The 26,747-nt window shown below is 44.8% G+C and overlaps 1 protein-coding gene across 1 annotated transcript; it reads right to left on the minus strand.

Annotated features, from left to right (window-relative positions):
• Positions 1-8,697: 8,697 nt before the first annotated feature.
• LOC134402570 (E3 ubiquitin-protein ligase RNF113A-like) lies at positions 8,698-22,256 on the minus strand. Its single transcript, XM_063132106.1, has 10 exons — positions 22,117-22,256; positions 18,805-18,881; positions 18,606-18,710; positions 17,696-17,803; positions 17,189-17,298; positions 14,276-14,382; positions 14,073-14,162; positions 10,654-10,747; positions 9,720-9,826; positions 8,698-8,842 (listed from the first exon to the last, which is right to left on the minus strand). Exons 1-10 carry the CDS (start codon positions 22,214-22,216, stop codon positions 8,772-8,774), a joined length of 969 nt encoding a protein of 322 aa, XP_062988176.1. The 5' UTR covers positions 22,217-22,256; the 3' UTR covers positions 8,698-8,771.
• Positions 22,257-26,747: the final 4,491 nt, after the last annotated feature.

The raw sequence follows: 26,747 nt of genomic DNA on the forward strand, positions 1-26,747 counted from the left end.
GGCCTGACTTAACCTTCTTCCCGAAGGTTGTATCGGATTTTCATATGGCTCAGGACATTATCCTGCCAGCTTTTTTTCCATCACCCTCTACGGCAGTAGAGGTTAAGCTGCATTCGCTAGATGTCCACAGAGCCATAGCCTTCTACAAGGCTAGAATGGAATCCTTCCGTAAAACCAAAAGACTTTGTATGTTACGGAGGCCCGAACATACAATCTCCTCGCAACGCCTGTCACGTTGGATTGTCAATACTATAAAGTTAGCTTATGATTTAGTGGGATTAACCATTGAAGGTACTGTGAAATCCCACTCTACTTGTGCTGTTTCCACGTCCACGGCTTTCCTCAAGGGTGTATCCATACCGGACATCTATAAGGCAGCGACGTGGGCGCAACCTTCAACTTTCATCTCGCATTACCGTTTGGATGTCCGCGCTAGAGCTGACTGCTCCTTCGGGCGAGCCGTCCTGTCATCGATTTTGCATTAGGGCATCTCCACCTACCCTCCACCGGTAAGTGAGCTAATTAATCGCCCATATGTGTGATGCGCAGAGACCACGATGAAGAAGAACAGGTTGCTTACCTGTAACTGTGGTTCTTCGAGTGGTCATCTGTGCAGTTACACAACCCACCCACCATCCCCACGTCGGTGTCGATGTCTTCTTTCGATACCGAGGGGAACGGCGAGAACCCCTGGACATGCTCAGTGGATGGTGGGGGAGGGGTTCCCGTCTAAAGCGTTAGCCTCGGCTTTAGAAGTTTCCCGCAACGAGCTCAGCGCAGGCGCAGAGCCCCATATGTGTGACTGCACAGATGACCACTTGAAGAACCACAGTTACAGGTAAGCAACCTGTTCTTCTTCGATTGGTCATCTGTGCAGTCACACATATGGGCTCTGCGGCTGCGCAGGGCCAGCTTCGGAAACTTCTCTAGCTGAAAGTCTTTTAGGCGGGAACCCCTCCCCCACCGTCCACTGAGCATGCTCAGGGGTTCCCGCCTAATCTCCTCAGTTCCTGAAACCGCCTAAACTGTCTCACTGAGGTGAACCACCAGGTAATCAAAAACAATGACACCATAGTGGGGACGGTGGGAGGGTTATGTTGACTGCACAGATGACCACTCGAAGAACTACAGTTACAGGTAAGCGACCTGTCTTTCTTCTTCGTGGTCTCTGTGCATCACACATATGGGCGAATAACAAACTGACTTACCGGAGGTGGGTGGTGTCAGGTGATGGATGAAAATTCAAAGGATTGCCGATAAGACGACACGCCCAAAGGCACAGTCTCTATGCGCTCTGATGTCCAGACGGTAGTGGCTGGCAAAGGTCAGAGGTGTTGACCAGGTAGCCGCTTTGCAGAGGTCTGGTAAAGCGATCCCCTTTTCAAAAGCTGTAGAAGTGGCTACTCCTCTGGGGGAGTGAGAGCGCGCTCTACCGTCCAATGGGAGGCCAGAAAGTTCATAGGCTAATTTAATAGTCTGAACAACCCAAGCAGATATTCTCTGCGGAGATGCTTGAAGTCCCTTTTGTCTGCCCTCATAACAAACAAAAAGTCTTTGGGATCTCCGGAGGGTCGCCGTTCTGGATTGGTAGAAGGCGAGAGCACGTCTAACGTCCAGGTTATGTAGTGTCGACTCAAGAGGAGTTGTCAGTGATGGAAAAAACTTGGTAGGGTGATATCCTGTCCAAGGTGAAAAGAAGAAACAACCTTAGGGAGAAAGGTTGGGTCTGGTCTAAGGACCACCTTGTCAGCATGAAACACTGTATGAGGTGAGTCCATACGGAGTGCTGCTAGCTCTGATGCACGTCTAGCAGACGTGATGGCAACAAGGAATGCCACCTTAAAAGTCAGTAACCGCAAGTCAGTCTTAGCCAATGGCTCAAAGGGCTTAGCAGACAGTGTCTTGAGCACCACGGATAGGCTCCACTGGGGAACAAATGAGCGAACTGGTGGAATGGTGTTCTTCATACCCTTCATGAAGTGTTTAGTTAATGGGTGAGTGAAGATCGAACAGCCCTGAACCCAATGGTGTGAAGCAGAAATTGCTGCCAGATAAACTCTGAGTGACGAGAACTTGAGTCCTTTCTTAAATAAAGAAAAAAGAAAAGAAAGCACCGTGGCTATTGGTGCTGAGAAAGGCTTCTCATTCCTACTAAGGGGAAAAGCAGAGAATGCTTCCCACTTGTTGGCGTATGATTTTCTAGTAGCAGGTTTCCTAGCTGCTAAAATAATGTCCCATACGTCAGCAGGCAGGGATTGGTTGTCTAACGCTGCCTTATCCTCCATGCCGTTAGGTTCAGCGACCGAACGTCTGGATGGAGAATGAGTCCCTTCTCTTTGGAGATGAGATTGTGGCATTGGGGCAGTTTGATAAACTCCTCTGAAGACAGTTTGAGTAGCGGAGTGAACCACGGCTGCCTTCGCCACCAAGGTGCTACTAATATGGCGTTGGCGTTGTCTATGTGCAACTTCAGGATCACCTTGGATAGAAGTGGCATGGGGGGAAACAAGTACAGGAGCTGTCCTGTCCCTGTCCTCTCGAAGGCGTCTCCTAGGGATGCTATCCCGTGATCTGCCCACGTGCAGAATTGGCTGCAGATGGCGTTCTCTGGTGACGCAAAAAGGTCTATTACAGGCTGTCCCCATGCCCGAAAGACCATATCGAGTACAGACTCTTTCATCTGCCACTCGTGCGTGTCCACGAAAGTGCAGCTGAGGTCGTCTGCCAATATGTTGTCTTGCCCTGCGATATAAATGGCCGATAAGGCCATGTTGTGGGCGATTGCCCAGTGCCATATATCCAAGGTTAGGGAAATCAGGTCCAGAGACCGTGTTCCACCCTGTTTGTTTATATGCCAAACAGCAGCCATGTTGTCGGTATGAATTTGGATTACATGTCCTGACAAGGTCTGCTGGAAGGCATGCAGTGCCTTTTGAATGGCCATGAGTTCCAGGACGTTTATGTGCCTCTTCCTGTCGGTAGGGCTCCAACGTTCCTGTATAGTAAGGTCTCCGCAGTGGGCTCCCTAGCCCAAAAGAGACGCGTCTGTCATCAGATGTGGAGATGGCAGTGGCGGGCTGAAATCCCCTTCATGATATTGGACAATTCCATCCACCAAAGGAGGGTGTCTTTCACATTGGTAGGGAGCGACAATTTCACTCGATGAGCGTCCATTGTATTGTCTTACTCCCGCAGGAGCCACAATTGCAGAGGTCTCATGTGTAGGCGCGCCCAAGGAATGATGCTGACAGTAGCCGCCATGAAACCCAGTAACCTTTGCACCTGAAAAGCAGATATGGTTTTAGAGTGAAAAAGCTTGAGTGCGAGTGACACTAGTGTGGAAGCTCTGTCCTCCGGGAGGAAAGCCTTGTAGGGGGTTGAGTCCAGAATTGCTCCGAGGAATTTTATTCTTTGGGAAGGTTGAAAATTTGATTTTTCTTTGTTTACGCAAAGGCCTAATTCGTTAAGGAGATTGATGGTAAGGTGAGTGTTGTGAGTGGCTTCTTCTTTTGTATTTGCCACTATCAACCAATCGTCCAAGTAGGGGTAAATCTCCACCCCTCGAGTTCTCAGAAAGGCGCACACCGGTGCCATGCACTTTGTGAAAACTCGGGGGGCAGTAGAAAGACCAAATGGAAGCACCTTGAATTGGAAAATGTCTTCCTGCACTATGAACCAAAGGAATTGGCGGTGATCGCAGTGGATCGAGACGTGGAAGTATGCGTCCTTGAGATCGATGGATGTGAACCAGTCCCCTTGGGAGAGGAAAGGTAGGATGTTTGCTAAAGAGTTTTTTAGGGTTGATGAACTCGTTTAGACCTCTAAGGTCCAAAATAGGTCTTAGTTCCCCATCCCGTTTCGGAACCGTAAAGTAGCAGGAGTAGAACCCGCATCCTAGGGTGTGAGTTGGTAATCGCTCTATGGCGCCCTTGTCCAAAAGAGACATGGTCTCTTGCAACAGAGCGTCTGTAGGTGGTGAGAACCTTGTGGTTCCGAGGGGAGGGAGGGTGGTAAACTCTATTTTGTAGCCCCGAGAAATGATGTTAAGGACCCATGTGTCAGTTGTAATGATGGTCCAATTATGAAAGAAAGGGGCAAGGATGTCACCAAACTTAGGTGAGGTAGATGTTGGTACAGGGCAGTCAAAGACGCCGTCTTTGGTTTGGATCAGGCTTGCTCTTGATCTGCTTAAAGCACCCTGAGTATTGTTGCCTCCTGTACTGACCTTGGGGTTGGTACAGACAGACACGGTCTTGAGATTGTTGTTGTTGTCTTGGCTGGAACTGTTGTTGCGTTCTTGGCCAACGCCTTTGATGGAATGGCCTTTGTAACTGTTGTTGTTGTTGCCCAATTCCCATCCTTTTGGCCGTGTTCTTGGCCTTCTGTATGTTTTCCATGGATTCATCCGTGGAGCAATGGAACAGTCCTTCTCCATCAAAAGAAAGGTCCTCTATCCTGGTGCGTGCCTCTTGGGACAGCCCTGCGGACCTTAGCCACGCATGCCTTCGTAGCGCAATGGAAGCTACCATGGCTTTTGAGGCGCAGTCAGTAGCGTGGCGAGCTGTATTGAGTTGTTGTCGAGACAGTCTCATAGCCTCAGTACAGAAAACATTCGCCAGTTCCCTTTGGTCATCTGGCAAGTATCCAGAGAGGGATGCCATCTTCTCCCATAAGAAGAGCTGATATTTTGCCATTGTGGCTTGGTAATTGTGCACACGAAGGGATAATGCTATGGAGGAATAGACTCTTCTCCCCAGGCCGTCCAGCCTACGGCCTTCTTTGTCCACTGGCGCATTATGTCTCCTTTGAGTGCATCCCTGCGATGCCTCCACGATTATTGAGTTTGGCTTGGGATGTGTGAATAGGAACGGGGCAGTTTTCTCCTGAATCTTATATATGTTGTCTAGTCTCCTTGATGTTGGTGGCATAGAGGAGGGCAACTTCCATGATTGTTACGCCATGCGTAGCAGCACAGGCAAATATGGAATGGCCGCTGGTGTCGATGACTCACAGTATACATCATCATAAACTGGGTCATTTAATTTTTCTATCGGCTGAGACATCTCAATCCCTAGGGATCTTGCCATTCTTTGTACTTGATCAGCAAAGTGTGCTAAGTCCTCTGAAGGAGATACCACATCTGTAGCAACCACGAGGTCATCCGGTGAAGGGATGGACGGTGTTGGTGATGTTTCTTGTGAGGAGTCGGATTGGTAGTCCTCCTCAGATGGAGCGTTGTCTCATATGCAATGCAGCCAGCATCTGCAATGCTTGCGACGGTACCAAAGTAGTCGGTACTGCGGTTCGCGTCGGTTGCGGGGCACGCCTCAGTACCGATGGTTGAGGTGGCGGTGGCATAGCCCTGACATCCTCCGTGGGTGGTGGACGGGAGACCATCTCGGAGGGTGGTTGTCGGAAATGCGGGTACGGTTCGTATTCGCGTTCTTGTGGGAATTGCTGATAGTAATAATCTTGACGCCTTCTGTATCCCCAATCCTCGTAATAATATGGAGGATACTGGGAAGGCTGCCAATCAGCGTAATAGTCCCGCATTCTCGGTGGGGAGCTAAGTCATTCGCCATATTGACCTGATCGAGTTGAAGACGGTGAACGGTCCCGAGCATAGGCGTACAGAGGTGTGTTTCGGTATCGATAGCTTTCGGTATCGACCGTCGGTTGCTGGGGCGCTCAGTACCAACGTCCATCAGTATCGATGGGCTGTGGTTCCTCTCGGTACCGAGGGGAAATGGGGCCCCGATCCGCCACAGTATTATCCAGGGACGAACCTCTAATTTCACTTTCCGAAATCGATGCCCTTATGCTAGGGTCATCAGCCGGTACCATGATGATCCGTAATGGAGACGGTGCCGGCGAGTCAGCAATACGCTCTGCCTGCAGTGGAGGGTTCAGTACCGGTGGCGAGGATGGAGTCACCCTTCTCGGTATCGAGTATGGTCTTGGAAGCGATAGCCTCGGTATCGGGCTTATTGGTAGCGGCGGAGACCTTTGTAGTGAAAGGCTCGATATCGGGCTCCTATGCCCTGCCGCATGCCTTGGTACCGAAGTGCTTGGTATTGGGCTCCTCGGTACCAACGAGATCGGTTTCGACAATTTTTTCTTTCCATTTTTTGACTTGAGTTTGCTTTTCTTCTTTTGGGGTTCTTCTGCCCCAGAACGCTCCCTCACTCTCTTAGCAATCTTTTTAGCTGCCTTTAAAGATGCGGATTGAGAGGAGGAGGAGGGGGGAACCGTTAAGGCATCACTCCGCGCGGGAGGAGGTTGGGGCATGGACTCCATTGTATTAGGAGATTTGGAGCGTCGAGATGGTCTTGGTTTCACCACTGCCTCCAACGCCTTTTCCCAGAGTATCGCCCAAAGGTGGTCTGAGCGGTTCTTCCTTGCTTGCCTTGAGAATTTCAGGCAAAAGGAACACGATTCAACAACGTGCGTCTCCCCCAAGCAAAGCAAACACAACGAATGACCATCCGTTAGGGAAATCTTCTGCCCACAATCAGAGCACTTCTTGAAAAGGCCTTGTTGTGCCATAGGCACGAAGACTAACTGACAAACAATTTTTTTAAATATATATATATATATATATATATATATATATATATATATGTAGAAAGATTAGAAAACTGGAGAGAAAAGAGAAAGAAGGAAAATAGAATATTTTCAGCTGAGGTAAAATGTACCACAAACGAGAAGTCTCCAAACGCTGTTGACCCACAGGTGGTTGAAGAGAACTGAGGGGATTAGGCGGGAACCCCGAGCATGCTCAGTGGATGGTGGGGGAGGGGTTCCCGCCTAAGAGACTTTCAGCTAGAGAAGTTTCCGAAGCTGGCCCTGCGCAGGCGCAGAGCCCATATGTGTGATGCACAGAGACCACGAAGAACTATGAGCTCCATTCAGTCCTGGTACTTAAATTCTTGGACTCCGTATTCTGTAATTCTAAGTGTAAGTCATTTGCATGAGGCTCCAGTTGGTGGATCTCAGGGTGATAGTAAAAAGTAGATGCTTAAAGTATTTATTTATTTATTTAATTTATTTATTTAAGGATTTTTATGCTGCCATTCAGCCAAAAAAGGCTCTCACGGCGGCTTACAAAAGTATTTCTTGACAGTCCCTGCCCACAGGCTTACAATCTAAAAGACATGACACAAAAGGAAAGGGGATTGGGAGGGAGAAGGAGGGGGAAAAGGAACGAGCCCCCACAAATGTAACCCTTGGGTCGGTACCCAGGGCCGGGTTCTATGTCTAGGGGTTGTTTGTTTTTCCCTTAATGTTAGCTCAGGCTCAAGCCCCCACCCAGGAAACCTGGGACACCAATTTAGAGATGTCTGAGTAGCAACCTCACCCACACACCTGAGGTATAAGTACTGGTATTTATTCAGTTTGACAACAAGCAACAAAAATAGAACATGGGAGACAGACAACCTTTTGATTAACACATTTCCCTCCCAAGGTCTAGGTAGGCCGATGGAAGCCTGTGTCCTTTAGCCTTATTCACAAGCCCAGGAGACAGTGAATGAATAGGGATCCTCCAGGCATGCAATAAGGTGGATGGTAGGTGGCAGCAACCGGAACTGGGGTGCACTGCAAAGAGAGCTGATTCAGCAGGCCCAAACCAGGAACCACCTCCAACACTAACCATGTCAAAGTTCAGCTCCTCCTTCTGCAGCCAGAGACTGTTGCATGCACAACACTATATGCAAATGAGCTCCTTCATGTTAGGGCATGTTTTCCCTGCTCCCCCCCACCGGGTGGCGTGTACTAATTTCTCTACTGCTTTACACTCTCCCCCCAGCCAAATATTTGACGTCTCAGCAAATGATATACAAACTCTTTTAGAATGGGCATCCAAATTCCCACAGATCTATAACAAAATTTTGTGGGGGATATATAGATTTATAACTTGTTACACCAAATTCATCATATGTCAATTTTTTCACAGGTCTTATTTCTCTACCAGACCTTCTGCTATGATAGGCAGCTGTACTTCCCTCGCTAGCAGAAGCTTGAGTCAGTTCAGGGGACTGGCTTTCTAGGGAGATTTCGTGGTCTGCTTCTGGAGTCTCGACATCAGCTTCTTCTATCAGAGCAGTTGGAGATCCTGGGGCTATCTGTGGTGCAGTGGCTATCCTATCATCTTGGCTCATGGGAGTTGGAGGGTCTTCTGTGCCCCTAGCTATGCCTGAAGTTCCTAGGGAATCTAGAGGTGGTAGCAAGGGTATGAAGGGCTCAGCTTCAGCATTTAAGGCACTGGATGCTTCTGGACTCTGGGTTGATAACCCTAGGTCTCTCTCCTCCATCTCTGAGTCACTTTCTTCTTCTGCATGCTGTGGAATGCTTGATGGCTCAGGTCTCTGCACCTTTGACTGTGGTGGAGGTGCAACTCTCCTCCCTTGCTCCCCAGGTCCAACTGATGCGGTGTCAGGAATGCCTACTAACTGTCCAATGGGGAGTAGGTGGTTTCTGTGGAGGGTTTTTAGGGGTCCAATGCTGTTCTCTGGTTTTACCCTATAGACAGGAAGAGTTCCCAATTTTTCTTCTACGATATAGGGCTGCACTTTCCACCGGTCAGCCAATTTAAGTATGCCTATCTCTGCTGAACGTAACAGAAGCAAGCTAGCCTGGCCAGACAGTGTGCAGCTAGATTTTCAGTTTACTTAGAAGCATAACACATGAGCCGGCTCATTTTCCTATAAGTTATTTATTCAGCTATAGAACTAGCTTTGTAAAGGGGCTGGGGGCATGATAGCAGAGTAATGCTACACTGCCTCCTCAACATTTTCTGGGGTTCCCTCTTCAGCCTTGTGTTTTTCCAGCTTAGCCATCAGCTCTGAAAATCAAAACAAAATCAGGATGAGGTTTCATACCATCACAGGTCCACAACTTTTATATAGAGAGAAAAACAAACCCTCCCTCTTCTCAGTGTTTACATCGCAGGATGGACAATTACACAAATTAGGTCTTGCATGTGGGAGAAGTACAACTCCCTAGACTGAAGCAACTTCTCTCTCAAGGAATTTCCATATTTTAAATTCGTATTTTAAAGTTAAAATAATTATATATGAATTTAACTTCAAGAGCAGAATACATTTTAAAAAGTATGGGTGAAATTTATAGTAAAGCTTCCAATTCCTCCCTTTTTCAGGTAGCAGTTGAAGTGAAAAGTACTACTGATAGAACTCTCATGAAGAAAAATCAGCAAAATGTTCTGAGGAAGAAATGCCTTCTAAAGAGAGGAAAATAGGAAACCCTAGTTTGAGATAGAGCTCCACTTTGAAGTGAGCAGAACATTGGTGTATGACTAAGGCTAGTATACACACCACATCACCTGAAGCACTGGTTTGCCCAACCTTAGATTGGGATCCAGTCTGGCCTGCAGAGGGCTGAGCACTCTCTCTGGGCCCCACCCCCAGGCTCTACCCTCTGAGGGCCAGCGGTGCACTTTTTAAAATAGATAGGGCAGGGTGGATGACATTATGGAAGGAGGTGAGGCTTCGGATTTGAGGCCCCACCCTCTGATATCATCTGGCCTGCTCTCTTGGTCCAGAGAGGTCATCTGCCTCCCAGACCAAAAGTGTTTGCCCTCCACTGGTTTAGAACGATCCAGCCCCCACTGGATCATTGTTGCACACCCTGTCACAGTCAGTACAATATATGTTTCTACTTTGCCCCACCCCAATCAAGGAATCCAACATTAGCTAGGGCACCTTTGGCTGGGTTGAAGACACCATTTGTTTGCTTGTCACAAACATAACATCGCTGAGACTTGCGATAATGTTGCAGGGCACAGCTCTCACAGAAGTAATGCCTGCACCTGAAAAAGCATGAGATAAGAGTCAGCTCAGATAGATCTCTAGCAAGAGGGTTAACATTTCTTTAAAACTCTAGGGCTTCTTATTTTAAAGGTTTTGACCCTGCCTTCGGTTCAGATCACCATTTTGGGTCAGCTTCAAATTGTGAAGAAAAAGGCAGTCAAAATGATCAAGGGAGTAGAGCAATTCCCCTGAGTAACGGTCTGTAAAATTATGCATGGTGTGAATAGAGGTCCTCTCTCGTAATATTAGAAGCCAGGGTCATCCTATAAAGCGATCAGGACAGATAAAGGGAAGTATATCACACAACATTGTTAAACTTTGAAACTTGCTACTGTAAGATGTAGTGACGACCACCAACATGGACAGCTTTAAAAGGGGATTAAGCAAATTCATGGAGGCTAGCTATCAATGGCTACTAGTTATTATGGGTATATATCAGAGGCAGTATACCTATGTATGACAATTGCTGGGCTACATGAGTGGGAGGATGCTGTTGCACATTTTCCTGCTTATGGGCTTCATCAGCATCACGCTGGCCACTGTACGAACGCAACGCTGGACTAGATAGGACTTTGGTCTGATCCAGCAGGGCTCTTCTTACGTTATTATCAAGAATAACCTGCAACACCTCTTTTGGCCAGTTAGGGTAATCAGAGCTTTTAGGATGTTAACTGTATGCTCAATACTTAGTTGTGTACTTTTCTACACTGCTATAGAATCACAGAATATTGAAAGCCCATCCCCCACCACACCCCAAAAAACGCATCCACATAGCTCAGTTTGAAAAACCTCAAAGCAGGAGAGACATGTCATCTTGCAATCTTACTTGGTCATCACAGGGTTCTTGAAGGAGTTTCTGCAGATGAAACACTTGAAGGGCAATTCCTCTTCATCACTGCTTACCTCATAGTTTTCCTCATCTGCAGAAGAGAAACTGTTTGCTTGTTTCTGCTGCTACTTATAATGGGATGGAACTTTTCTGCCTACTCTGTGTAGGAAGATGTTCTTGCCAAGAATAGACAACCTTTAACATCTAGACACCAGTACATATGATGAAAATATTAGGCTTAATGAACTAATTAAACTTCCCACTCAAGCCATCTGCTCCTGTTCTTTCTTCCCTCGCACCTACCCACCCACTCTTTAACAGATGCAGGAAGGAGGGGTGTCTTTGCTAGTGCAGCTTCACCAGGCAAATACCCAGTTTCTAAAACTATCACAGGCTATGTAAAAGCACAATCGTGTCTCCCAAGTGTTCAGGGTGTTGACACAATAAGCTTCAGAAGGATCTATCTGGGGGTAGCCAACAGTACTGTACGAAGAGAAGGCAATTCATTGGCCCAAAGAAGAAAAATCCACCACTGGCCAAAGACGTAATCAAGGAAGAAAGTAAGTATAAGTTCACCCTCTGAACAGAGTAACACACAGAGCATGACAACCATGATGAAGAGTCCCAAGAAGTAACAGCAGTGTAAGGCTACATTGAAAAGCCAGTGTCAAAGGTGTTTTGCTTTCTTGTTTCAAGCTCTACAGCTCACTTTCTGACCAAGTACCCGTTGTCATAAAATGAAGGCAAGAACTGAGGGAATCCTCTCAAAGGAGGAATGCAAGTTAAGCTGCCCTGCCTTCGAAATCAGAGGAGAAGTTAACTATCTCATCCGGGGTTCTGCCATTAACCAACAAATAGATGGGTTTTGCGGGACACATGCTGAAATGTCTACTTAGTGTCAAGGTGGTAGACATCATGAAATAAACTGTTAATAGTGTGTTAGGGAAGAGCCAATGCACAATATCAAGCAGTCCTGGTCAAACTAGGGTTACCAGGTAGTATTTTCAGACAAATTCCCCTTACAGTGAGATGGTGGTTGCTGAAGGATTTCTTTATTTGGCTTTGGGGACATCACTACAGAAAAGACAAATATCTGTGCCATGCACCTGGTGCTTAAAATATAAAGAACCTTTTAAACCAGGGATGGGCAACTTTTGGCTGTTTTGGCCTTCAAGTCCCATCATCCCTCACCATTGGCAATGCTCCCCAGGGCTGATGGGAGTTGTAGGCCAAAACGTGGAGGGCCACAGGCTGCCCACCCGTTTGAAACCAAAGTCATAGGTGTTAAGGACAAAGACAGAATATGTATCCCTTGAATGATGCGCCTAATGTCATTGGCTTGGAACCAGACTTAATCATACTTATAAACCTATTCAGATCAATTAAGTTGCATTGTTTTTGATGGGTTTACTCCCAAGTTTGGATCCAACCCTACAGATTCAAGATGATGTTGGCAATTTAGAAGACAGACAAAATATGTAAGTATCTTTATAAGGGCCTGTGGCGTTACACCCCACAAGTCAATTCCAAATGTATGTCTGCAGTGTGTAAGTCTGTGGTTTTTAGAATGTTGGCCTGAGTGGGCAGAGTTAGAATGTCTTGGGAGGGGGGAGGAGTGATATATAAGGGAATGACTGAGGGGATTGTGAGTTCTTTTCAGAGATTCTTTCAGAAAAACTTTTCAGGGAGACTTGTTAGGTACTCTTAGAGTCTGTAGTGCTCTCTGTGTTTATGGTACTTAAGTTCTGGGAAATTTGAGGGTCAGTGTAGAGAGTGGTGTCTTTAGGGTGTGGTGTGCACGTAGTGGAAGTATATTAATCAATACTGAAAATAAAGAAAGTTCAAGAGTGATTGTGTGAGAAAAAGGAAAGCGCGAATGTGAATGGGTGACAGGATTGTATGGAAGGTTTCAAAAAGGTTTTTAAATGTTGTTATTTGAAACAAAGCTTGTGAACTTTTAAAAATAAATTTTGATTGTTTTGTTTTTAAACTACCACAAAAATCCCACGTGTCTGTTTGGCATTTATCATCTTAAGTTTACACATTTAACACCCACTCTGACAATCATTCACCTAAGCAGATATAACTCACAGCGCATTATTATATATATTAAAATCCTTCTCCATTTTAAACCCCTTTCTCCACATAGTTTGGAGGAAGGCGAGTTTTATCCCTTGCCTCAGGCGAATCAAGCGGTGGTGCTTGGCTTGAGCAGGGAGTAGCCTCGGCCGGGTCTGGTGTTCAGAGCCTGTGTCGTGGCAGGGCCTTATAGCCAAAATGTGGTCTATTAATATTTTAATAAATAAATTAAAGCACTTCATACTAGAGTTTCCAAATTAGCCTCTAACAAAGCCTGGCATGCCTCCCACCCACCCCAGTGCTTTTACCAGTGCAACTGAAAGTAGCATCTTTAATGTTAATCTCCTCCTGCACATGGTTTGCAATGTCACAAAAAATTGAGACGCATATTTCCTACTCTTTTATCCTGACTGCATTCGGATGTCACAATATTATTATTATTATTATTTATTTATATAGCACCATCAATGTACATGGTGCTGTACAATAGTCCATGATGGGTTAATAAGATATTCACAGTAGCTTATTTGTTAAATAGCCCATGATCCCCCATCACACGAGCGGGCTGATAAGCTACTGTGTGTAATTTGTCCCACCCCACCCCCGTCCTGCTGCAGACCTCCTGCCTGAGCAGTGATGCTGTTTCACCTCTGAAGCACTAGACATTAGCAGGATCGGGACAAAAATTCATACACAGCCTCTGTCAGTCAGGAGGCATCCAATCCACCATCAACCTCTGTGTGATAACTCACCAAGGAGGGAAAATCTTGAGTGCCCAAAAATGGGGAAGTGGCTAGAAAACCTTGGGGATTTGCAGGATCAGGATCAAACCTCATACTTTGCCTCCACTACTAAGGAGGTACCCGATGCACTAACTGTGAAAGCAGCGAAAATCCCAGGTGCTCCAAAAAATGGGAGATGGCCATAAAACACCTTGGAGGTTTGCAGATGAGCCTGCATCCTCTATAGTGCTGGCTTGGTCACTTAAACTTCTCCCTAATCAGTAAGCCAATGAAGACCAGAGCAGCAGCTGTTTTGACTGCTCTTGCTGCACAGCTCTGTAACCAGCCAAAATAACCCACGGTGACCACTATACAACACAATAACCCATGCTTGGTTAAATAATCCATTCTGCAGACTGTGAGTTATCAGAGCAGGTTATTTTTCCCAAATAAGCCATCATAGGCTAAAAAACTTCCACCAGACAACACAATAACCCATGATGGGTTAATTAAGCCATCATGAATTATTGTGATGTCTGAACCCAGTCCTTAACTGCTTAAGCTGTTGAACAACACTGGAACAACTGAGGACAAGAGAAAAATGAACACTCATACCATTAACTCCATAGCGTCCCTCATCCAGCTCCCGCTCAATTTGCCAGCCATGCTTGTAGTCTGATCGGTCATGGAGGAACTTACAGCTGTCTATAGGAAAAGCAAATGGACAGAAGCGTGAGTTTTTGTCATCAATTTCCCTTCTCTTGGTTACAGCATTACACAGATTTATTGTTAGGAAATCATATAGAAAAGCCATTCACCTCCAAAGCCACAAAACCCAGTTTCCTTGTAGTCTTTACAGATGTCAGGCTGGTAGTCCCACCGCACAGTGGCCCTGAGATGCTCCGGGGCTCGTATGGGTCCCTTCCTGAAATGAGGAATAGAAGCTTAGAACAATTGCCAATGTGCTAGGTATAAGGAGCAGAAATATGGAAGGCTGGAAAAATCTGGAAAGAAACCATTTTTTCTGGTTTTTGCGAGGACCTTTTTTGTTTTCTGGGCACAGCTTTGGACTATGAAATATTTTCTTTTAGAATTTAAGACAAGGAGTTTAGATATTATTACGAAGTCTTTACTCTCCCCCCCAAATAATTTCTAAACATGATGTAATAAGAAGACTTTTATAGACAGACTAGAGATGTAAAATGACTGGAAATAATGAAGCCATGAGGAAAATGTTTTTTAATCCTCTCTGTAAGATTTCTCACCGTAGTTCCATTTCTTATTAAAATTATTGATCCTGGGGATGGGGACATCATGGCATCTTGGCCCACAGCTCCCTATCTCCCTGGAGAAATATAAAGCACTGAGCCTCATCTCAAGGTTTTGCAATTGAGCTATAGGGTTCCACAAGATATGGTATTGGCCCAATGTGGTTCAACATCTATATGAAGATCCTGGGAGAAATCAAGAAATCTGGAGCCAAGTGCCATCCATATGCTGATGACATACAGCTCTGCCTTCCTGTGACATCTGAATCAGGTGAGCCTGTATAGGCCCTGAATCAGTACCTAGACTCAGTGATGGGCTGGATGAGGCCCAATAAACTGAAGCTGAATCTTGGCAAGACAGAAGCCCTGTGGATGAGTGGTTCCTGAGTCTAGGAGATAGGCTCATTGCCTGTTCTGGATGGGGTTACGCTTCCTTTGAAAGATCAGGTTTGTAGTCTGGAGGTACTCCTAGATCTGTCACTGGAGGTCCAGGTGGCCATGGCGGGTCAGCCACTTTTTACCAGCTTCACCTGGTACACAACCCACGGAGTCTCATGGACAGGAATAGCTTGGCCACAGTGGTACAGGGGCTAGTAACCTCAAAACGTGATTACTGCAGTGAGCTCTATATGGGGATACCCTGGAAGCTGGAGTTAGTACAGAATGCAGCACCTTGGCTGTTGTCAGGAGTTGCCCTTTTTCATCACATAACTCCTTTGCTGAGGGAACTGCACTGGCTGCCTGTTAGTTATTTAAGGTTTTGCTACTGGTGTACAAAGCCCTAAACAACTTGGAACCATAATATTTGAGAGAGTGCTTCATATATTGGACCGATAACAAACTGAGACAGCCCCATGGTTGTAATGAAGGCCAGAGCTGGAGCTCCTGAGACAGCCTCAGCATGGAAATTAATATCACCCAGAACCACCATCCTGGGTTCCTCCAACACTGTTCTTGAGACCACCTCTGCCAGATCAGTCAGGGAGGCAGCAGGATGGGCAATACACCAACAGCATACCCAATCTGTTTCTATGGCCCAACAGCAGGTGCAACCCCCTCAAGGCTACTCTAAGGCAGAGTTGTTTCCTGGTGAGAGATGGAAATTCTGTAAACCACAGTGACGCCTGCTCTTCTCAAGTATCCTATAATATCAGTTGCCCTTTTTATTCTATGGCATTTTCTGGGAATTTCTTTGGTGTGTTCACACGTCAAGTTAACCCATGATAGGTGACTAGCCCTGCAGGTTAGGTTGTTTTGTGTACAACCCACTGTAGGTGGCTAGTGCACTCGCCACACAATTGGGCCAACAACTCACTGTGGATGGGTTGTTTGCCTGATGCTCCTCCTTCCTCCTGCTCAGTCCTCTAGCCCACATCCCAGGGGACCTGGCAACAGATTTGTCTTGTCTGCTGCCAAGTCCCTCTTTCCAGCTCCAATCACAATCAAGGTTGGCTCCCCATTTTTTATGTTCCTATTCCTGGTTTTGCTCAAAAAATGGGACCGAGAAACCTTCCCACATTTCTCTGTAATCTTCCCCATGTGCACAAATGGGGCTTCTCATTTGCAAACATGGAAAAAATGGCATTTCCCCCAGTGCAGGATTCTTCTTGCAGTTTGCCTTTTAAAATGCCTTTTGGGGAGTGAAGGAGGTGTGGGGCAGCGGGGAGTGGATCCACAATATTTAACATTCAAGAATATAAAACAGCTTAAAAACAAGTTAAAATCAATAAAATTACCAGGACGTGATTAAAAAAAATCAAAAACACCCATCATATGCTGTCAAATGCTTAGGAGTACAAGAGAGTCTTAACAGCACTAGATATATGTCAGTAGGAAGAGCATGCCACAGTCAGGGGGCAACCACCAAGAAGGCCTTTTCCTTGCTGCCATCTGCCGTAACTCTCTGGGAGGAGGATTCAGATGTTGATCTGAGTGTATGGATAAGTTCATCCCAGGAGCACTCCTTCAGGTATTGTGATCCTGTGCTGTGTAAGGCTTTATAGGACAAGACCAGCATTTTAAATTGGGCTCAGAAACTTACAGGCAGCCAGTGTAATCAGGACAGAATCAGTGTTATATGCTCAGTCCTTCTGGCCACCATATTTTGCACAAGCTGCAGCTTCTAAACTATCTTCAAGGGAAGCCCCTTGTAGAGTGCACTCCAGTAACCTCCAGCATCACTGGTTGGGGGATGCTGAGAATTGTAGGACTTTTTTCTGTCTAAACATGTGTAGCATTGCACCCTTAAACCTGTTAAGAACACAGAATAAATGGAAGACTTCTCAGCATCATTTGTCACTTGGAAATAGGACAGAAGCAATAACTGAAAACATGCAATATTATGTGGCTGGAGAAATAAACCTGACTGGCAGATTTCCCTAAGGCATAACATGCATACAAAGCCAATCTGCTGCAAATGTTCCCCCCCCCCCCCGGTATAAGCACCACATTTTCTTGCCTTACCTTACCATGCCTGAAGAGGCATTCCCCATGGATGTATCTTTTGGCTTCACATACTTTTGGTAATTATTGATCCCTCGGTAAATCTTATCATCTTCCTTTCCTCGGAGTTCCTGAATAGAGAAAGGGAGATAAAAAACAAACTCTTCATAAGGCAACTAGGTTGACACCAAATCTGCCTCTTTCTCACATATGACCATCTATATATGGATGATGTTAATTCCCAAGGATCACCACCCATAACCAAATGAATGCCATGAAGCAGCCCTAAGAGCAGTAGAGAATGAAGAACACAGCTTAGATGAGACCAGAAACACAGACAGCAGGAAGCATAGTTGAAAGCAGTAATAAAGGTTAAAATAAGATGGTGCTGTTCTGGAAAAGGGAACAAAGAAATGTTGGACGTGTTATGCAAAATAAAAACATGAAGTCAGTAACCCCCAGTCCCATTTCTTGAAGCTGTAGGAAGAGTTTCAGTAGTAAACCAGAGCACGTTTATTAGATATTCACCTTTTGGATTTGCTGACTACGTTCAAAGATGGCTTGGGCATCTTTCTCCTTCTCTGTGTCCAGTTCATATATAGCTGTTGCTCCCATGTCCTCTGGACCCACAGGTTTCTGAAATATTAAAACTGTATTAGTAGGGCAGAAATTACACTGAGCAATGCTAAGCTAACGTAAGATTATTATTGGAATTATCAGTTATTAAAATTACTTTTAAAACCCCAAGGATCACCACCCAGAACCAGCTGCAAAACAGTGACTGGGGATAGTGAAGCAAGATGCAAAATGTTGGCTCAGAGAGTGGAGCCAATTGCTTGCCGCAACCTGTGAGCCACTCACACATATAGCCTGCATAAGCAAGTACATATTGAACAAAACCTAAACATTGCCAGCAGACTGGCTAAAAGCTATCAGTTAATATACATATTTTACAAGTAAGTAACATGGAGGCTGAGAGATAAGCAATTTTCCTTGCTATTCATAGAATCATAGAATAGCAGAGTTGGAAGGGGCCCACAAGGCCATCGAGTCCAAAGCCCTGCTCAATGTAGGAATCCACCCTAAAGCATCCCTGACAGGTGGTTGTCCAGCTGCCTCTTGAAGGCCTCTAGTGTGGGAGAGCCCACAACTTCCCTAGGTAACTGATTCCATTGTCGTACTGTTCTAACAGTCAGGAAGTTTTTCCTGATGTCCAGCTGGAATCTGGCTTCCTTTAACTTGAGCCTGTTATTCCGTGTCCTGCACTCTGGGAGGATTGAGAAGAGATCCTGGCCTTCCTCTGTGTGAGAACCTTTTAAGTATTTGAAGAGTACTTAAGTATATTGAAGAGTACTATTGAGCAACTGCTGTCAGACAAATCTCTTGCCAACCTAATGGAAACTGCCATCAGGTTGCCTCTGCTTTAAAACATCCGTACCGCAGATCTTGTAGATTTATATGCAACTCCAACTCCTTCAGGCTTACACTCGTCCTCACTACTGGTTGGCCCATATGAGGTATTGTCCTTCACACTTTTTTTGGTCTGGAAGAATCAACAAGGATGAATATTAGATCAAGAATTAATGAAGAGGGAACATCTTCATGTGCGCTTGGGAGAGCTGATAGACATGTATCACCTTCTGAATCATGGGGTTTGAAACTTCCTTGCGTCTCTCTTTCCTGACCACTGTGCTGCCTTCATCACTGCTGCTCCCTGTTGAGTGGATGGGGAGACACAGTCATTACCAAAGAACATACTAAAGCAGATGGATAGTGGCAGACTGTAACTCCCACTCCAAGCCCACAGGTTTGGAGCTTGGCTGAAATACCCTCCTGCCCAGCTATACTAAGTTTATATTCACATGAACTAAAAGCATGAACTAACCTCTCGCTTGGATTACTGCAATGCGTTATACGTGGGGCTGCCTTTGAAAACGGTCCGGAAGCTTCAGCTGGTACAAAACAGGGCAGCCCGTTTACTAACAGGAACTGGCCAGCGAGATCACATTACGCCAGTCCTTTTCCAGCTTCATTGGCTGCCAGTCCAGGTCCAGGCCCGATTCAAAGTGCTGGTATTGACATTTAAAGCCCTAAACGGTTTGGGGCCAGGTTATTTGAAGGAACGCCTTCTCCCATATGTACCTGCCCGGACCTTAAGATCATCCATAGGGGCCCTTCTCCGTGAGCCCCTGCCAAAGGAAGTGAGGCAGGTGGCTACTAGAAGGAGGGCTTTCTCCGCTGTGGCACCCCGGTTGTGGAATGAGCTCCCCAGAGAGGTCCGCCTGGCGCCTACACTGTACTGCTTTCTTCGCCAGCTGAAGACCTTTTTATTCTCTCAATATTTAATTGAGAGTTAATTAATTTTAACTTAAATTTAAATCTTACTGTTTTAACTCTGTATTTAAATCTTATATCAATTTTGCTGTGTGGATTTATCCTGGTTGTGCTTCTTATACTGTATTTTGTAATTGTGCTTTTAACCTGTTTGTTGTTTTATTGTGGCTTTAATTTTTGTGAACTGCCCAGAGAGCTTCGGCTATTGGGCGGTATAAAAATGTAATAAATAAATAAAAGCACAGTGTAAAAGCTGGAATGGAATAGCCCAGAATGACGCCTTTGTAAAACTGATGACAAAAGAGGTGGGATGTGTTAGAGACACTTGAGAACATGGTTTAAGAAATTGAAACCCTCTCAATATTATATTTGTAATAACCCCTTAAGACTCATAAACAGGACAGAATGGAATGGCCCAGAACACCAGCTTCCTTGCATGCCAAACCAACCAAATTCACTAGTCAGATGGGATTAAATTGGAACAATGCAATAAGACAAAAATTATTGCTATCCTTTCTAGGCAACAATCCATATTCCAAGAATTGTTGCAGAATGCCAGCATCTCACCTAGCCAAGCCAACCAATTTACCAGTCACACATTATTAAATAAGATTGATACAATAAGCCACAAAGATTCCAGTGCTCTGAAGGGCAGTTAAGAAACACTTTTAAAAATAAATAATACATTTGAAGAGAGGCACCTTACAATCTGAGCAAAAAGTGCTGAAGAGTTTTGGACAGAATTAGGAGGAATAGTGTTTTGACAAAGGTAGGCAAATTAAGGATCTGGAACATTTCTACTGTTTTGGAAGGATTTTATTTGTGTGCAGAGTCATTTTGATTGGTTAGGTTCATTTTGAAATTGGCATTCCATGCTTTTTTCTTTCTTTTCAGAATACAGAGTATTTTCCAGAACATGGCTTCTGCTACTCTTTTATACGTTGATTTTATATTTTTTGATGATTTAAAATTTTGTATACTTTTTTTTTTAATGTCCACTGTTTTTTAACTTTTGTAAACCGCCCAGAGAGCTTTGGCTATGGGGCAGTATATAAATTTTAAAAATAAAGAAAATAAATAAACACATCAATCTCCTCTAGTCATGTGTGATCAGTGAGTTTGATTGGTTTGGCTCATTTTGAAGCTGCTCCAGGCTATTTTCCCTAAATATACATTATTGTCCAAAATGGGTGCAATAAGGTTTTCTGTGGAGGTCTTTTAGATTATTACATCAATCTCATCTATTCATGTGTATTTTATTGGCTCAAAGGCTGTCATTCTGGGCCATTCCATTCTGTTCTGGTTGCCTTCTGGGTGTTACGGAGTTAAGAAAAGTATAATATTCGGTTTCTGTTCTTAAGTGTCTCTTGCCACATTGCGCAGGTTTTGGCATCATGATATAGATATTTAATTTGTTTTTAGCTGTGTATATTTACTGTTTTATATTGAATGCTTTTATCTGGGAATAGGGATTCAGCTTGTGTTGGATGGGGTTACACTCCCACTGAAGACACAGGTCTGCAGCTTGGGTGTACTTCTGGATTCAGCCCTGAGCCTGGATGCCCAGGTTTCAGCAGTGGCCAGGAGTGCATTTGCACAGTTAAAGCTAGTGCGCCAGCTGCACCCGTTCCTAGCGATGTCGGACTTGGCCACGGTGACACATGCCTTAGTTATATCCCGATTGGAGCTGCAGCCAGATTGTTGACCAGGGCTGGTTACAGGGAGCATACAACTCCCCTGTTAAAACAGCTCCACTGGCTTCCAGTCTGTTTCCGGGCACACTTCAAAGTGCTGGTTATGACCTATAAAGCCCTATATTGCTCGGGTCCAGGTTATTTGAAAGACCGTATTCTCCCTTATGAGCCTGCCCGTGCTTGGAGATCTTCTGGGGAAGGCCTTCTTTCAGTCCCGCCATCTTCACGGTGGGAACATGGGAGAGGGCCTTCTCGGTGGCTGCTCCGGTGCTCTGGAACTCTCTTCCCAGGGAAGCTAGGCTGGCTCCCTCCTTGATGGGCTTTCGGAAGCAGGTGAAAACTTGTTTGCTCCAAAGATTATTCTCTTTGGAGAATAATCTGGCCCTCCATCTATGTTAATGTCTTATAATTTTGTTGTGTATTTTAAATGTTTGTTTGTTTCCCCTCCCCCAATGTATGTTTTAAACTTTGTAAGGCCGCCTTGAGGCCCAGCATTGGGCAAAAGGCGGGATACAAATAAATATCATCATCATCATCATCATCATCTGTACGCTGCCCTAAGATCTTAACGATATGTTTAAAATGTTTTAAATAAATAAATATAGGGGGAGGGGGCTTACACTATTCCCAACACAGAGGAAGTTCGGGCGGGCGGGCGGGCGTCCCCCTCAAGCAGCAGCCTTCCTGTCGCAAAGGCCGCCCTGCTCTCCTATGCAGAGAAAACACCCCCACACCTTCACCCACCCACCCACCCCACGTCGTCACGGGGAATGGCGGCGGGTGCGACGGTACTACTACCCAGGCCAGGCTGTCGTCCAGCCCGTCCCCATGGAGCGAGCGGGGCGTGGAGCAATCGACTGAGCCTCTCCTGCCATTTCTTCCCCGGCCAAAGACGGGGCAGCGGACGTTTTCGCCTCTCACCGGTCTCCTCGTCGCCGCCCGGCCTCTTGCGCTGACCCCTCCCGGGCGCGGGACGACGCTTCTTAAAGAGGAAGCTGCAGACAGGCTGAGCGTCCGCCATTTTGGCCAGAGTCGACACGGAAGGAAAAGGCGCCGCGATTCTCCCCCTCCTTCCCTCGCTCCCGAAAGCCGCTTCGGGCCACGACCGTCTGGCCGCGCGGCGCTCTAGCCCTTTTCATCTCTATCGTAGCGCGTCCTCTGTAACGCAGACTCACGCGCAGCGGCAGTTTCTGAGCTCCGTCCGGCCGTCGTTCTTCGCTTTCTTCCTGAGGTGAAATTCGGGCCAGCTGTGCTCAGCAGCTGCGTGTTCCCATCCCCCGTCCCCCGCTCCTCAGAAATGGGTAGCAAAGGCAGGAGTTTCTGCGCCTTCTGATCTTATGCAGTGATTTGTGGACTCTAAATATTTTAAAGCGCGGGGCATTTCGTGCAAGACGACGGAGCAAAACCCTCTCTATTACAATTGTGTGCTGGTTTTGAATGGGGAGTGGAGGAACTGAGGGGACATTTTAAGTAGTGTGACCATGTGGAAAGGAGGACAGGGCTTCTGTATCTTTAAGAGAATTTCAGCAGGTGTCATTTGTATGCATGCAGTTCATCACAACAGTTAAAGCTGCAGGAGCCCTGCCCTCTTGACTAGGTACAAAAGAGGGCAGGGCTCCTGCATAGGGTGTCCATATAGAAAGGAGGACAGGGCTCCTGTATCTTTAACAGTTGCATAGAAAAGGGAATTTCAGCAGGTGTCGTTTGTATGCATGCAGTTCATCACAACAGTTAAAGCTGCAGGAGCCCTGCCCTCTTGACTAGGTACAAAAGAGGGCAGGGCTCCTGCATAGGGTGTCCATATAGAAAGGAGGACAGGGCTCCTGTATCTTTAACAGTTGCATAGAAAAGGGAATTTCAGCAGGTGTCGTTTGTATATATGGGGAACCTGGTGAAATTCCCTCTTCATCACAACAGTGAAAGCTGCAGGAGCCCTGCCCGCTTTTAAATCTGGTCACTCTAGTATAGCTCCTGCAGCTTTAACTGCGGTGATGAAGAGGAAATTTCACCAGGTTCCCCATATATATAAACGACACCTGCTGAAATCCCCTTTTCTATGCAACTGTTAAAGATACAGGAGCCCTGTCCTCCTTTTCATAGGGTCACCCTAATTTAAGTATAGATTGACTTTTGCTGCATTTTGTACGTGGGATTTTAGGCTGAATACCCAACGAGCGTCAGTGCCATCTCTGTAAATGGCATCGTTACGAGGTCGAAGCCCAGGCTAGATGAGCTCATGCCTAGAGATGTGAAGGCCCGGGAAAAAACCTGGAAAAATTTGGGGGAAAAATGTTTTTTTCCTGTTTTTTCCAAAGCTTTTTTGGTTTTTCCCAAAAATATTGGAAAAATATGAAGAAAAAACAGATTATGGGATGTTTTATTTTAGTATGATGAATAAAATGTTTAAGACAAGGTGTTCAGATATTTACTTCTCCAAATGATTTCTAAAAACTATGTAAAGTATCAGATTATTACAATTTCTGTGCATCAAGGACAAGCAAGTCCTAGGTTGCAAACTGAGACTATAACTCTCAAATGCAAGAGCAAGATGCATTTCTGCCTCTAGGGGGCAGCAGTGGCACGGAAGCAGAGACTGAAACTAATAGTGATAGCTATAGGTCAGAAAATGAGTCTGATTAAATTTCATGCATATTCATTGAATCTTGATTCCACCCCCCTGCACATTTTTCTCAGTTCTTTTTATGGGAATGGGGGATTTATGTCTTGACACTGGAGGACTAACGGAGTCATAAATAATTTTCTTTGTTACTAATGTTGGTGGTTTCTTCAGTTTTTTTTTTTTTTTTAAGAAATTGCTTGCTCCTCATAAACTGGCAGAACCAAAGAGGTTCCTTACAGTTCAGGTGTTCCTAACAGTTCAGGAGCTTGTGGCTCCATTTGTTACCAAAAAATAAAGTAAAAAAGTAAATTAAATTTGTAATAATTGTTTGAATACGCTACTTTTAATATACCAGATGTAATAATTTTATGCCAAACCAACTTGGATATAATTACATTTTATGTTCCTAAAGAAACAAAGTAACTTTCAATCTGTAAAATGTGCTAATATTGCATTGTTTCAATTTTTCAGGAAAAAAACCAGTTTTTTTCCATGGCTTCAAAATTTCCGGAAATTTTTCATCTCTACTCATGCCATCAGATAGGCTGGGCATGAACTCCTTTCTCGGATGCTACGGTAGTGTTTTAAATCACAGCAACAGTACAATTCTGGATTTCTCCATTGTTTCTTATGGACAGTTGTCACTCTTAGCCTGCAGGAAAAGGAAGGGAGGGAAACAAAGTATTATTTATTTATTTAAAACATTTATATCCCGCCCTATATCAATAAGATCCCAGGGCGGCGTACAGATTAAAGCATACAGTATAAAACAGTAAATATACACAGCTAAAATCAAATTACACCGTAAACCAAGTTAAAACAATATATAATTTAAAAGCAGTAAAACTATTAAAACAGTTAAAACAATGTGCCAACTTAGTGCCAAGTAATCTAAAGAAACGAAGTAGTCAATGGAATTATTACATTATTGATGTAAAATTCCCTGTGGTTCCAACCTGCTTGACAAGGTGTTCACATGCTCCTTTGAAAGTTATTTAGGGTGTAATCTTACACATGTTTAGACAGAAAAAGTCCTACAACTAATAGCTTCCCCCACCCAGCTATTGGACTTTTCCGACTGTTGTAGGACTTTTTTCTGTCTAAACATGCATAGGATTTCAGCCTTAGGCATATAAGATTGTAAAACAAACAAAGAAAAACCTGTCACACTTTCAGACATCAGATATACCAGGATGTATTGTTCTGAGTATTGCTTGGTAAAAGCATTGTGAAATATGTGTTTTTAAGACAGTTTACTGGAATCCTATCTGAATTTACTTTTTGTACCAGGCTTTTGGCTACAAGTTTACTTGCCTTTTCATCCCTCTCATAATGTCTACTTCTAAATAAGATAAGCCATGTTTTGAAGGAAAAGTTGGGTTTGTTGGTTTGTTTTGTAATGTGTGTTGGGCCTTCCACACATCCACCAAGTAATATTTTTGAAACAAGCCCTCTAACCCAAAATCCACATTTCTATATCTAACAGGTTTTCTAGAAGAAATCTATTTACCTGCACATTTGCTACATGATTGAAGTCCTCTCCCCTATCATGCCCTTCTTCAAAGTTTTCTAAATTTGGAAACTTATCTACCAAAATTGTTGATTGGTTAATATTTGGTCAAAGGAAATCCCCTAAAATGCTGTGGTAAACATACAGCTCCTTTCAAGTCTACTTCAACATATTTTGGGGCACTCTTCAGAAAGGGCATGAGACATCCTTTGCCTCATGATAGGCGAAGCAAGCCTCAAAACATATGGTGAGCTAGACATGATATATATGTAGGGTAGATTTAAAATAACTTTGGGGTTGTTGTTTATTCGTTCAGTCGCTTCCAACTCTTCGTGACTTCATGGACCAGCCCATGCCAGAGCTTTCTGTCGGCTGTTGCCACCCCCAGCTCCCCCAAGGTTGAGTCCGTCACCTCCAGAATATCATCCATCTATCTTGCCCTTGGTCGGCCCCTCTTCCTTTTGCCTTCCACTTTCCCCTTTGGGGTGCCTCCCCCTTTTCTTTCTCTCATCTTCCATCTCATCTAATACCACAAAAGAGTGAATATAATTTAATTCCTAAGAATATATGCTACTATTTTACTGAACTCTTTGTAACCTTTGAAAACCAGTCTGAACAAATAACAAGAACAAGAAAAAAGCAAAAGTGGAAGAGCCATCCCTACCAAATATTATTCAGCACCCACACTCAGGGTTTGTGCGAGAGAGAGGGGTGGGCGGGAGAGAGAAGGACCTGCCTTAAAAGCATGATTGAAGAGAAAGAGCTTAGATATCCAACAAAGAAGATGGAAAACAGATAGAAGGGGATGAGAAAAGGCATTTTACATTTACATCTTTTTGAGCACTCTGCTCCAATCATACCAGCACAGATAAATTGTTTCCATAGCGACATTCTCATATGTAACTTTGACGTGATATGACTTTTCTAACACACATCCCAAATAAGCATAAAGAGTCAAATGCTGAGAGAATATTATCCTATCTGTACCCATGTCTAAGAACAAGTCCATAAGAGTCAATTTAAGCTGTTGCAAAGTTCGATTGTCTGACAAAGTCTGTGCACCATTTCAAAATGAAGCATGAGGGGACAAGTTGTTCCACAGATCTTTGTTTTTGTGCTGGCCTCTAGCCCATTTGCATTGATTGAAGTGTCATCTTCCAATTCCAGATTCAGAGTCCTCTTCATCTAGGAGTCCAGGTAGAGGTTGCAGGTAAGTTCTCTGAGTACCAGTTGCCCTTCTCTATGTAATGTAACTTGCTCTATATTCTGATGTTTACAGTATCTGTTTAAAGGGGAACCCCTACAAACATTTATCCTGTGTAGGACTTCTGCAAGTAGTATAGCTCTTTGACGTAAATTCTCTTGATAAATCCAGAAAAACTCACATCTGTGAATCTGGATTAGGAAGTCTGGGTTGTCCTA

Source organism: Elgaria multicarinata, chromosome 1 (assembly GCF_023053635.1).
Source record: "Elgaria multicarinata webbii isolate HBS135686 ecotype San Diego chromosome 1, rElgMul1.1.pri, whole genome shotgun sequence".
In the NCBI taxonomy this organism is placed as follows: Eukaryota; Metazoa; Chordata; class Lepidosauria; order Squamata; family Anguidae; genus Elgaria; species Elgaria multicarinata.

What these genes read in the sequence shown, in the direction of transcription:
- LOC134402570 (XM_063132106.1), bottom strand. Translation starts at nt 22,216, where the DNA reads ATGGCGGACGCTCAGCCTGTCTGCAGCTTCCTCTTTAAGAAGCGTCGT. An exon ending in GCCTCTTCAGGCATGGTAAG is followed by an intron (nt 14,383 to 17,188) that starts GTAAGGCAAGAA and finishes TCCTCATTTCAG; the next exon opens with GAAGGGACCCATACGAGCCC. An exon ending in TGGGTTTTGTGGCTTTGGAG is followed by an intron (nt 14,163 to 14,275) that starts GTGAATGGCTTT and finishes CTTTTCCTATAG; the next exon opens with ACAGCTGTAAGTTCCTCCAT.